The 13,839-nt window shown below is 42.4% G+C and overlaps 1 protein-coding gene across 1 annotated transcript in view; it reads left to right on the plus strand.

Annotated features, from left to right (window-relative positions):
* LOC124775909 (juvenile hormone esterase-like) overlaps window positions 1-13,839 on the plus strand; it is a 124,309-nt gene that overhangs the window by 57,614 nt on the left and 52,856 nt on the right. The window contains exon 5 of the mRNA XM_047250745.1: window positions 11,824-12,020. Coding sequence (XP_047106701.1) covers window positions 11,824-12,020 — 197 coding nt within the window. The remainder of the gene's footprint in view (window positions 1-11,823; window positions 12,021-13,839) is intronic.

A 13,839-nucleotide genomic window follows, 5' to 3' on the forward strand; every position in this document is an offset into this window, starting at 1 on the left:
TAGTTCATGTTATGTCTTAATGTTTAAATAAGGTAAGGGTAACAGAAAGAAATACACAAGATACCGCATTGTGAGCAATATCCCGGGCTGTGTAATACTGTGAAATCTATCAGAGTAATGGACCTACCCAGATTCCGTTACACTCCCTTAACGCTCCATGTTAATTGCAAATTACCCAACGGAATCGCTGTCTTGAAATGTCCTAACATAGAATCGTAAGATGGGAAATTGCAATGATGCTACTATTTAACTATCCATTCAATGAATAGAATAAACCAGTGACTTGAAGGGAACTACGTGTTGCTTAAAGAAAAAGAAATGAATAATAAACCGATTATTTATTATATTGAAGAATTACAAAGTATTCGTATCAGCATTGTACAAAAAAAAAAAAAAACAAAGTTAGTTGCTGACGGCATCTAACAAGGTAGACAAGCGAAGTGATGGCCACCGTATACTAGCTGCATATTAAATCATGAATCTAATACAACCCGACGATTAATTTAGAAACTCCGGTGGTTGACTGAGTATCACAACAAACGAAACTATGGCTTGAATCGGGTTTAGCGGAGCTGTGGCACGTGACATTGAATCCCACCCAGTGAGTCGTGCTGAAGCATGGTTCAAATGGCTCTGAGCACTATGGGACTTAACAGCTGTGGTCATCAGTCCCCTAGAACTTAGAACTACTTAAACCTAACTAACCTAAGGACATCACACACATCCATGCCCGAGGCAGGATTCGGATCTGCAGACGTAGCAGTCGCGCGGTTCCGGACTGCGCGCCTAGAACCGCGAGACCACCGCGGCCGGCGTGCTGAAGTATGCTCTCACCAATCTGCTAAGGTGGTAAGCAGGAGGACCGTGGGCGTATTGGAGAATCAGAATCTCTCTCGTGAGGACTCGAACATCTCCAAGAGGCACGGCGTCTCGAACCAGCGATCTGTCTCCATCTACCATCAAAGCAAGAGTGTTTCTTTTTCCTCCACCAGCTACCGCCACGGCAGTTTGCGCCAATTTGTCCACAGACGCCAGTCAGGAAAAATGTTACTCTCTTCTTCCAATAGCCTGTCAATGCCATATTTAACAAATCCCCATCGCAGAATGTCGTCAGTCATGTGCAAATCAGAGCACATCTTCCTCGCTAGTTTCTCTTTGAAATTCCTTCCTGACGGCAGCTGGCGATGAGCGAATCAGCATTCCAAGGCTTGTACGTCTCCGCCATAAATTACGATGTCCCAGGAAGCACGTGAAACTGTTGCCCTAGGCCATCTCAAGAGGCGAGTCCTGTCACAGGCCGCTAACCACGATCTAGTAAGTTCCGTAAACTTCTGCCGGATGGCCACTTGACACGTGCAAACCGACACAAATTTCTTGTTCCCCACGACATACCTACCGCTTTCAGAGTAGTGTGCGAGCTGTGCATTTCTCATGTATTCACAGACTGGAACTATTAGGCCCTTTACCGACGACCACTGAAATTTTATAAAATACATTTCCCTGTAAGACATTTCCAGGGGCAGATGTGGACTCTGATCACAATCTATTGGTTATGAACTGTAGATTAAAACTGAAGAAACTGCAAAAAGGTGGGAATTTAAGGAGATGGGACCTGGATAAACTGACTAAACCAGAGGTTGTACAGAGTTTCAGGGAGAGCATAAGGGAACAATTGACAAGAATGGGGGAAAGAAATACAGTAGAAGAAGAATGGGTAGCTCTGAGGGTTGAAGTAGTGAAGGCAGCAGAGGATCAAGTAGGTAAAAAGATGAGGGCTAGTAGAAATCCTTGGGTAACAGAAGAATTATTGAATTTAATTGATGAAAGGAGAAAATATAAAAACACAGTAAATGAAGCAGGCAAAAGGGAATACAAACGTCTCAAAAATGAGATCGACAGGCAGTGCAAAATGGCTAAGCAGTGATGGCTAGAGGACAAATGTAAGGATGTAGAGGCTTATCTCACTAGGGGTAAGATAGATACTGCCTACAGGAAAATTAAAGAAACCTTTGGAGATAAGAGAACCACTTGTATGAACATGAAGAGCTCAGATGGAAACGCAGTTCTAAGCAAAGAAGGGAAAGCAGAAAGGTGGAACGAGCATGTAGGGGGGCTATACAATGGCGATGTACTTGAGGACAGTATTATGGAAATGGAAGAAGATGTAGATGAAGATGAAATGGGAGATACGATACTGCGTGAAGAGTTTGACAGAGCACTGAAAGACCTGAGTCGAAACAAGGCCCCAGGAGTAGACAACATTCCATTGGAACTACTGACGGCCTTGGGAGAACCAGTCCTGACAAAACTCTACCATCTGGTGAGCAAGATGTATGAGACAGGCGAAATACCCTCAGACTTCAAGAAGAATATAATAATTCCAATCCCAAAGAAAGCAGGTGTTGACAGATGTAAAAATTACCGAACTATCAGTTTAATAAGTCACAGCTGCAAAATAATAACGCGAATTCTTTACAGACGAATGGAAAAACTGGTAGAAGCCGACCTCGGCGAAGATCAGTTTGGATTCCGCAGAAATGTTGGAACACGTGAGGCAATACTGACCCTACGACTTATCTTAGAAAATAGATTAAAGAAAGGCAAACCTACATTTCTAGCATTTGTGGACTTAGAGAAAGCTTTTGACAATGTTGACTGGAATACTCTCATTCAAATCCTAAAGGTGGCAGGGGTAAAATACAGGGAGCGAAAGGCTATTTACAATTTGTACAGAAACCAGATGGCAGTTATAAGAGTCGAGGGGCATGAAAGGGAAGCAGCGGTTGGGAAGGGAGTGAGGCAGGGTTGTAGCCTGTCCCAGATCTTATTCAATCTGTATATTGAGCAAGCAGTAAAGGAAACAAAAGAAAAATTCGGAGCAGGTATTAAAGTGTATGGAGAAGAAATAAAAACTTTGAGGTTCGCCGATGACATTGTAATCCTGTCAGAGACAGCAGAGGACTTGGAAGGGCAGTTGAACGGAATGGACAGTGTCTTGAACGGAGGATATAATATGAACATCAACAAAAGCAAAACGAGGATAATGGAATGTAGTCGAATTAAGTAGGGTGATCTGAGGGAATTAGATTAGGAAATGAGACACTTAAAGTAGTAAAGGAGTTTTGCTATTTGGGGAGCAAAATAACTGACGATGGTCGAAGTAGAGAGGATATAAAATGTAGACTGGCAGTGGCAAGGAGAGGGTTTCTGCAGAAGAGAAATTTGTTAACATCGAGTATAGAGTTAAGTGTCAGGAAGTCCTTTCTGAAAGTATTTGTATGGAGTGTAGCCATGTATGGAAGTGAAACATGGACGATAAATAGTTTGGACAAGATGAGAGTAGAAGCTTTCGAAATGTGGTGCTACAGAAGAATGCTGTAGATTAGATGGGTAGTTCACATAACTAATGAGGAGGTATTGAATAGAATTGGGGAGAAGAGGAGTTTGTGGCACAACTTGACAAGAAGAAGGGACCGGTTGGTAGGACATGTTCTGAGGCATCAAGGGATCACAAATTTGGCATTGGAGGGCAGCGTGGAGGGCAAAAATCGTAGAGGGAGACCAAGAGATGAATACACTAAGCAGATTCAGAAGGATATAGGTTGCAGTAAGTACTGGGAGATGAAGAAGCTTGCACAGGATAGAGTAGCATGGAGAGCTGCATCAAGCCAGTCTCAGGAGTGAAGACAACAACAACAACATTTCCCTGTAATAAATCAACATAATGAGACTTTAAGTAGACGCATCTAAAGTGTCCTGCCTATCGCCAGTCCTGATAAGAGGCAGATAAATTTAGTATAAATGGAAGGAGGCAAGCCAGACGTCTTATATAACCTTCCATGTGGAGTTGTGCGAGGCTACAGTTTGATACTTTAACTGAAAAAAAAGTTTGGAGCGAATGCAAGTAGAATACCGGTGAGTCTGCGTATCGTTTCCAACGGCATTGCCTCCTCTTGCGGAGTTAACGGGACTGACAGCTGTGGCACACCGCCGAGTTCATGCTATCTGTTGATTGCCACGCTGCATGTAGTTACAGCATATAGTACGTTAGCGCCTTGTCCAGGCTGATCGCGTGGCTGGGAACTCCATGTTGATGCTGCGACGAGGACTGTGCTTTGTGTCGATGAAGGAGATTTGTATGCCGGGAGTGCCAAAGATGCCGGACTTCGTGAAACCATAATGACAGGCATTTCACAGTTCACGTAGAAATTAATAATAGCCAGAGGAATCATGATACCTTAAAAAGGAGCATGTACATTACCATTATTTGCACGACGATTCTAATGGTGTAATCAGATATTCAATGTCTTTATTAGTTTAAAGTGTAGTATCTGACTGTAAATTATGCAAGTAACACCCAGCAACGAATTTACAAAATCTGAACGGTTCATCCGATTTTGTCGATCGAGGTGTCTTTAGAAAGCTATTAATGTAAACCTAAATGGTATGAACTGCACGCATGCAACTTGAATAGTATATGCGTTATTGGAGGTCAAAGTGGCCGATTACTATTGATCGCGTCAGGCTGTAAGTACTCCACAGTTACACAAAAAAACGGTAGCAGCATGCTTATAAATATATTTATTCGTCTATGTCTTTGTTTATATCCGATATATAGTATTCATGAAGAAACTGGTTAAATATTTACTGTGTTTTAGAAAGCGCAGAGACATTATGCTACTGGCCTATCTTTTGCTTCTATTCCTTTGATATGTGTTCATTTGATTTGTTTATGTATTTAATAATGTGTGTTAGAGCGTGTTTATGGTCCAGGTGTAGGAATAATCATTTAATTTCAAGTTATTTAAATGTAAATCCAGTATTTCGTATATGTTTCAATATGTTGGTGAGTGTGCATTGGCTTGGAGAAAGGGCGGGAGCGTTCTAGGCAATCATAGCGCTCGTTAATGAGGAGACTGTATGGAAGTGGGGGAGGAGCATCGGGTCGCACAGGACACGAGGGTAAAAGTGCTGGACGAGGAGGCGCGACGGGCAGTCGGAGGAAAACATGGAGAGTGGAGCCGTTTGCGTGTGGTCACGGGAAATAGAAATATTTCTTAGTGACGACTTGTGCACTTGTGAGATTTCCGTGGCTTCTGCAGTGCAGATGTAGTATGCCTTTACTCGTGAATATCTCGCGAACTGTGTTCATAATTAATTAAGTGAAGTAGGAATTTATTGTTTCCCTGTTATTGAACTTATATTTTATTTAATTGCTGACCATCGACACCAATAAGTGTTTTGCAGTAATAAACGGCATTCTTAAAGGTGCTTCTGCTATCGTACTCGTCATTAAAGTCGTTAAAAATAGTACCTGCAGGTTTTATTTAATTACAATCTTTCGTTTATAAATTTCTATGTCACATTCAAAATTCGCAATTGCCTAGTGATAGGAACCTTCGACCATTCGATTTATGTGTATATTCATATTGTATACTGTAGACTCAGCAGTATTTGGCTTGTAATGCGGCAACTACGTATCCCAGCCCCTAGACAACTAAACCAGACAAAACTTTCAATATTTCATCTCTGAGTGAGAGGGTACGTAGTTGAGAGCCACTCACCACATTTTCTATTTGAAAACCCGCAACAGGCAGATCCTCCTTTTTTAAATCGCAATTCTGTTGAACCTATTGGCGGGAATGGGTTTTGCTAGATATACTTTTTTTTGTGAACCGGCTTGAGGAATCGCATACCGACTAGTAAGTGCGACATTTTTTCTTCAGCCTGTATATCAAGAAATGGAATGGGCCCACACCAAAACGCGGTGCCCCCCGCCCCCCCCCCCCTCCACCACATTACAAAACATCAGTCACATTCAAATCTCTTCTCTGTTTGTTGAGAGTATAAGACGTTTTCCGCTTTCTAGTTTCCAGATATGAAATGAAACAAGGGAAGTTATGTACTCAGAACAGTCAGATTCAAATCTCTTTGTTTGCACTGGAGGACGATGTAAGGGATCCGTAGGCCCTTACTATAAGTTTTGCGACAGCACAGGTCGACAGGACAAACAATCGATAGTGTATGTCGGGTTGCGAGAGCGAGAGCGAGTGTTGAGAGAGTGGAGTGTGGTACGCGCTGTGGGCCGAGCCGGGTGGAGGTCTGTTGCTGGAATGCAAGACCGTACCGACAAAGGGAGTGGCCATCGCCGTGGTTTAACCCCTCTGTGTTAGGAATATTCGGGAAAGTAAAAAAGTATAATTAATAGAGTGATTCAGTGATATTTCAGTGCCGATATTTGTATTTTCGCGTCTACCGCGCCGGCATTATTTGGATTGCAGTGTTGGATTGCAGTGTTGGTTTACAGTGATTAAAATTTGCGTGTGACGATAATGAACAACGAAGAGGCCTGTGCTGAGATTAGCCGTTATTAATTCTGTACGACGAAGGCAGTGGCTGTCTCCTTATGTTGGTGTTTTTGTGATGAATATAGGTCGCTGCTTAATGAAGCTGTGTTGTTGTTCTTCTTGCCACCAGACATTTCATTATTACAGCATTCGAGAAGGACAGATTGGAATGTAACATCTCCGTAGCAGTCCAATCCGATTGCCAGCCCCATTATGTACACGGTCACATTAATTATTATCTATTTTGGGCTGCTATCAGATCCAGATCGAGCGGGATAAGTCAGTAAAATAAACCGGAGTGTTACACCCTTGGCTTACCGTGAAAGGACAAGTGCAATTTTCGGACGAATCGCAAAGAACAATAGGTAATTTTATCTTATTTAACGCGAAGAAAATATTTTCCAGTGTTGAATCGGGACAGAGCATAAACTTTAATATCGCGACAAGAAACAGTGCATTGTGAACAATATGAAGTAATAGCACCTTACGATTGTGACTAAACTTTTTCTTGCCATTTTAGATGAGAATAATAGTGTCAATAAGCTGTGTTGTAATGTGCAAACGCGTAAATCCGCACGAAAAACTGTGAAAAGTGAACACCAAAGAAAGTCACGTGTGAACCTTAAAATAGCAAAACGAGCCAAGAATTCGTCACGAAAGATTTAAAGAAGTGTTTAATAGTAATATTGTGACTGAAATTGTTTTTTGAATAGTGAAATACAGACAGCTTCATGTGGACCCATAAACTGGTATGCGGACGACAATGTATTGTGGCGACGCAATTATTGAGTGACGTCACACAGACACGTGTAACAGTTGCGCCAAAGAGCTTCGATCTGCAAGGTGATTTCACACGCCCGCCACAGCAAGCCGCGCGACTTCGAAACACCGAGCGCCATCCCGACATCTAGCAGCCGAACTACAAACTATGCCCGCCTGCAGCGCCACGGAACAGCCGGCTGAGAACTATGACGTCCCACCACAGCGAAACCTCACGCGGTTCCGGCGGCAGTACAGCGCCACGCCCACTTCAAACGTCAAAACATCGCGACTCGTGGTAACGTCGGTTGGTGAGTGGAGACGACTGGTTGACATAACATTAAATTGCAATGTGCAGTTTTCGCGGTAAATAAACGTTTGTAAACTGAATTGCGTGTTAGGAAAAGTGCCCAATTGCAGTAATTTCCGAAAAGTTTGCGAAAAATACTCTGAAATTGAGCATACTTATTTATGCATACTGCGCTGTCTAAATGATAATTATACAGATATGCTTATTGTTTTTGGGGGATTTTATATGTATAGATTTTATGAATAGTATGATTTATCTTATTTAAAACATTTTACATAAGCTGTGTATGTGAAAATTGATATTTGAAGTGATTAGGTTTTGAGAGTTGTTATGTTCGATGCTCTTGCATATTGTATCAATTTAAGGATTAATTGAAGAATACTTCAGGTACTGTTTGTTTGGGTTCCTGATAATTAGGAGTGTTTTGGGTTGCTAGAAGTTATTTTATATCCCTTGCCTGTGCATTAAAAATAAACAAACATGTCTACTGAAGATAAGCAGGTTTGTGAGGCAGTAGTTGAAAGGAAAGGGATAGGACAGGAAGACAGAGATGATTCGGGAATCAGTGATTATGGAGTGTCATTAGATAGCCCATTAGCACATTCAACTAGTTATCCCAAGACACCGGGACAAACGATGAGAAATAAGTCAGTTTCAGAGGATGCAGATAAGTGGTCGATGTTGGTAGACTTGATAAAGGAGAATACCGCATCACTAAAGGGTTTACAAGAAACTAACGCATCATTAGAGAAAGGTTTACAAGAAACTAACACATCATTAGAGAAAGGTTTACAAGAAAATAGCATATCATTAGAGAAAGGTTTACAAGAAGCTAGGGAAAGGGAAGAAATATTCCGCAAATCATTAAAGGAAGATTTACAAGAAACTATAGCACAAGAGATCAAAACATCGTAGATGAAGATGGAATGTAATCTGAACAAGGAAATGCAGGAGTTACAAGAACGACTGAAGATGGACATCGATGAGAGAGAGAGAGGAAGTTACAGAAGAGCGTAGACCAAGTCCAGGGAGACATGGAGAAGATGGAAGAAAAGTTGACAGAAAAGATAGAAGACGATGTTGAAGAAACTAAAGCCGAATTGGGAGAAAGGATCGCCGAGGTGACGCAGATGCAGAAACAATGCAATGATGCAGTTAAGGGGATAGAAAATAGTCAAAACCAATTGGCTGTCAATCTGGGAAATGCTGTAGCCATGCGACGAGAAGAGGATAATCAGAGGGTTGCAATAGAAGGCGAGGCCTTCACTTGGGGAATCAAGAAGAAGGAAGGGACTAAGGTTCATGCAAAATCAAAGAAAATAAACTCTGAAATAAATAAATTCAACCACGTTTATAAGGGACCATACAGAATTATAAAAATTGGTCATCCTAACACGGTGGAGTTGGAGTATGCACGGACAAAGAGAGTGCATGGTAAGGAACATGTGGAAAACATAAAAAGGTACTACTCACACGAGAACAGGGATAACCCAGATGAGGAAGAGGTACGAGTTGAAGAAAGTTAAGGTGTAGGGAGCTAGCAACTCTTTTGCTGGTATACCAAGTGACGACTGGTACACTCCCAGCTGGGTGAGACTTTATTTCTAATTTCAAGTGTCACTCCTCTACCATCTTTCTCTATCCTTAGGTTAAGAAAGTTAGTGAGTAGTAGTTAGGATTGGTAGTGGTCATCCAAGTAAAGGTGTAGGGAGCTAGCAACTCTTTTGCTGGTATACCAAGTGGCGACTGGTACACTCCCAGCTGGGTGAGACTTTATTTCTAATTTCAAGTGTCACTCCTCTACCATCTTTCTCTATCCTTAGGTTAAGAAAATTAGTGTAGTAGTTAGGATTGGTAGTGGTCATCCAAGTAATTCAGTCAGGAACCATGTAGTAAATTTGTAGTAGTTGCTGTTGATGTAGTGTGTGAGGTGTCAAAGAATCAATAAGTTGAAAGCTCAGTTTAGTGTGAGTACATTACAAAGTGAATAGTGCCAGAAGTAATAAAATGAGAACCAGATAAAAAAGCTAATGTATACAAAATTTCGTGGGAAGCTAATTGGTCAAACAAGATTTGTGTAATCTTATAGAGTTGTTTTATGAGGCATGAAAAGGTCAAATTGTTGTAAGAAAATTGAAGTAATGTATCAGCTTGTAAGTAGATGAACATATAAAGAAACAAATACACAAGGAGATAGTTGTTCGAATAAATGATGTGAAATATGATGAATGGAGAGGCTAAGGAGCCTGAAGTAGTATTTTTATGTGGTTATTGCAGCGAATATGGAGAGTTGATGTAGGTTGAAGATATATATGCAGTTGAAGTTGCTGTTAAGTTGAGGGAGTTATGTCGTAATGATGTGTATTGAGTATGAGATATTTGAAGTATTGAAGTATATGGAAGATTGATATAGGTTGAAGATATATATGTATTTGCAGTTGAAGTTGGTGTTAAGTTATGTGTAATGAAGAGTATGGAGTATGAGATGTTTGAAATATTGAAGTATGTGATTTAGCACATGAGCAACATCTGTTTGCAAGTTATTTGTAGGTATACATGTTTATCTGAAGTATGCTGTTAAAACAAAGTGTAACTAATGAATAATTAGTAATTCATGTATCCAATTAGCTATCAGAGTCAATTATGGTTATACGTAGGTCAAACTTTAGAAGCAGAATTCTAGCACTGAGTAATGAATGACAAATATCTATATAGTGGATTTGAATTAGTGTGAATATAACAGGAAATATTGTACCTCTCATCTAAGCTTTCTTGATAACAATTCACATATAGCAGTAAGGTTTGGCAAAATGAAATGATCAGTAGTTTAAAATTTTTTCATTGGGTGACCACGTTAGTTGTAGTGTTGCAAATAATTATGTAAGACATGCTCAGCGGTACAATGTAGCATTTAAAATTATGGAATCTGTAATGAATAAGTTGTGAATTTCTTCCTTATCTTTTATGTGTGTTAGCCAAGTGAGTTATAAACTAGAGTGATAGTAGTATGGACAGCACGAACCCCGCTGAAAGGACGGCATACCAAAGGGGTACCTGGCATTCACCTAGTTTGTTTTCTTGTCTTTGCTGTAGCAATAAGTTGTGAATTTCTTCCTTAACTTTTATAAGTGTTGGCCAAGTGAGTTATAAATCAGAGTGATAGTAGTATGGACGGCACGAACCCCGCTGAAAGGACGGCATACCAAAGGGGTAGCTGGCATTCAACTAGTTCTCTTCTTGTCTTTGCTATAGCAAGTTATAACAGATATGTAGTTAATGACTCGTACTAACCTTTGAAAGTGAAAAGTTGTTGGAAATTTTTGGTAAGATAAGTTATAAAAAATATTTACCATGCTATGTTAAGTAAGTAGGATTGATGTTCTGTGTTATTTGGACAATGCCATATTTTTGAGATGTAATAACTTTTTGTAGAATATTATTGTAGAGGCAGCCCACTACCGGAGTCAAGGATTTTCTTGGTGATTGTAATTTCATTGCTTATTTGCACTGTGTGTTTGGTTCATATGTAGTGAGGTCTAATTCCCTAGCCGATTCTTTTACGCCTGTGGCTTCAAAGAAGTTTTCGAGGGCGGGGATGTAAGGGGTCCGTAGGCCCTTACTATAAGTTTTGCGACAGCACAGGTCGACAGGACAAACAATCGATAGTGTGTGTCGGGTTGCGAGAGCGAGAGCGAGTGTTGAGAGAGTGGAGTGTGGTACGCGCTGTGGGCCGAGCCGGGTGGAGGTCTGTTGCTGGAATGCAAGACCGTACCGACAAAGGGAGTGGCCATCGCCGTGGTTTAACCCCTTTGTGTTAGGAATATTCGGGAAAGTAAAAAAGTATAATTAATAGAGTGATTCAGTGATATTTCAGTGCCGATATTTGTATTTTCGCGTCTACCGCGCCGGCATTATTTGGATTGCAGTGTTGGATTGCAGTGTTGGTTTACAGTGATTAAAATTTGCGTGTGACGATAATGAACAACGAAGAGGCCTGTGCTGAGATTAGCCGTTATTAATTCTGTACAACGAAGGCAGTGACTGTCTCCTTATTTTGGTGTTTTTGTGATGAATATAGGTCGCTGATTAATGAAGCTGTGTTGTTGTTCTTCTTGCCACCAGACATTTCATTATTACAGCATTCGAGAAGGACAGAATGGAATGTAACATCTCCGTAGCAGTCCAATCCGATTGCCAGCCCCATTATGTACACGGTCACATTAATTATTATCTATTTTGGGCTGCTATCAGATCCAGATCGAGCGGGATAAGTCAGTAAAATAAACCGGAGTGTTACAACGATCTGGTGTAAGTTACCGTCCAGATATGAAGTTGATCGTTGAGCTTGCTGATAGGTAGGGACTCGTCGGTCCTGCAGTGACTGTGACGACGCTCGATGCCTGGCAGGTCTGTTCTCGCGCGCCATCTCCCAGAGTGGCGTGTGGCTGGACTGGTGGCTGGGCGCGCAGCAGCCTCGGCAGGCAGCGGCCACCGTGAGGACGCTGGCGGCGCTGCTGGGCTGCTACTGGGAGCCGCCCTCGCTGATGCCCTGCCTGCGCAGCAGGCCGATCCGACAGCTGTTCAACGCGACTGCGCAATTCCAGGTCAGCTCGCCTCTCCTCGCCACACCTCACTTCACGTCTCACTTCCACAGGCGGTATCTACACATAGTCTATACTCGGCAAGCTAACTTATAGTGAGCGCCGAGGGACACTTTGTGTACTACTGTCTCCTTCCCTCCACCGCTCACTTTCTATAGCTGGCCTGCTGTGGTTTAGAGGCACGTACAGGACATTTTCGGCTCGCTATCCTGCTCTGTTACAAAATTAATGCACCACAGCAGCGTTGCAGAGACCCGCCAGGTTAGCCGAGCGCGCTAACGTGCTGCTTCCTGGACTCGGGTAGGCGCGCCGGCCCCGGATCGAATCCGCTCGCCGGATTAACGACGAGGGCCGGTGTGCCGGCCAGCATGGATGTGGTTTTTAGGCGGTTTTCCACATCCCTCTAGATGAATACCGGGCTGGTCCCCACGTCCCGCCTCAGTTCCACGTCTCGCAGACATTTGCAACACATCCCCATTTTTCCATGATTTCCACTAGTCCACTAGACACAGACAGATGGGGTACTCTGATTCCGTCGCAGGGGGGTACGAGGTGGCGGCAGGAAGGGCATCTGGCCACCCCTTCACATTAACATGCGAAATCCGAATTAACCACGCCAAATCCGCGCACAATGAGGGACAAAGGCGCAAGCGATAGATAGACTGGTACTGACAGAACTGAAAGTGTTGAAGCTGTTGATGAGTGGTGTTTGCTTGGCTCAATTGGCAGTGCATTCGGTCCGGGAAAGAAAGTTCCGGGCTCGACTCACGGTTCGATACACTATTGTAATCTTTCAAGAAGATTTCGGGTTCATAAACATTTTATTTTTACGACAACATTTTTTTAAGATTTTAAACATGGCTGAAACAGCAACTGTTGAAATTCTTCACGGTAAATGATGACAGCCAAAAGAGTTGCAGGATAAAGATTTATTAAAATTCTTGACCACGGTTTCGGTATGTCTAAATATACCTTCGTGAGAAGTAAAATTCACTAAAATTACATCCTGCAACGGAGATTCCTAAAACAATTGTGCCAAAGGCGTCGTCAGTAGTTAAAACATCATCTCCCCCTAGGTGAATACCGGGCTGGTCCCCACGTCCCGCCTCAGTCACACGCCTCGCAGACATCTGAACACTTTCGCACTATTCTATGGATTACAGTAGTCCCAGACAGTGGGGGTACACTAATTCCTTCCCGGGGGGGGGGGGGGGGGGGTACGGGATGGCGGCAGGAAGGGCATCCAGCCACCCATTCAACTAACATTGCCACATCCGATTAACCATGCCGACCCTGCGTATCCGCGGGAAAAACGGCACAAGCAAAAGAAAGAAAGCAGCGTTACAGAAACAAAAAAGAAATGCGAGTGGTCCACCAATAAGGGCAATTTTTTCCACAGAAAACTGCATGTCATCACATACCTCCTCCGAAAAGCAAGCTATACATACTGTCGTAAGAGCCTTAAATTTATATGTCCTTAGTGCATACAAAAACATAGTTGTTATTGCTATCCGGGCTTCGTGTAGGAGGGTGTGGTTGCTCATCAGAAACAACGGTAAATCTATGTCGACGTCTACATTCCGGAAACCATCTTGTAGATCCGACGGAGAGTGCTTTGTTTTCCACTTTCATTTCCCCACTTCCCTCTTTCCCTCTTACAGCCGCTTAGCAGCAAAAAAATTGTAGGTGAGCTCGAATCTCTCTGGAGAATGCGCTCGCCAGGACAACGATGGAACACCTTGTGTATCGAGGAAGGTCCGAATAATATGGCCAACGTGTGGTCTTGAATTATCTTGCTGAAAGATAGCGTCACTGAGACCTT

This window comes from Schistocerca piceifrons, chromosome 2, assembly GCF_021461385.2.
Source record: "Schistocerca piceifrons isolate TAMUIC-IGC-003096 chromosome 2, iqSchPice1.1, whole genome shotgun sequence".
Classification (NCBI taxonomy): domain Eukaryota; kingdom Metazoa; phylum Arthropoda; class Insecta; order Orthoptera; family Acrididae; genus Schistocerca; species Schistocerca piceifrons.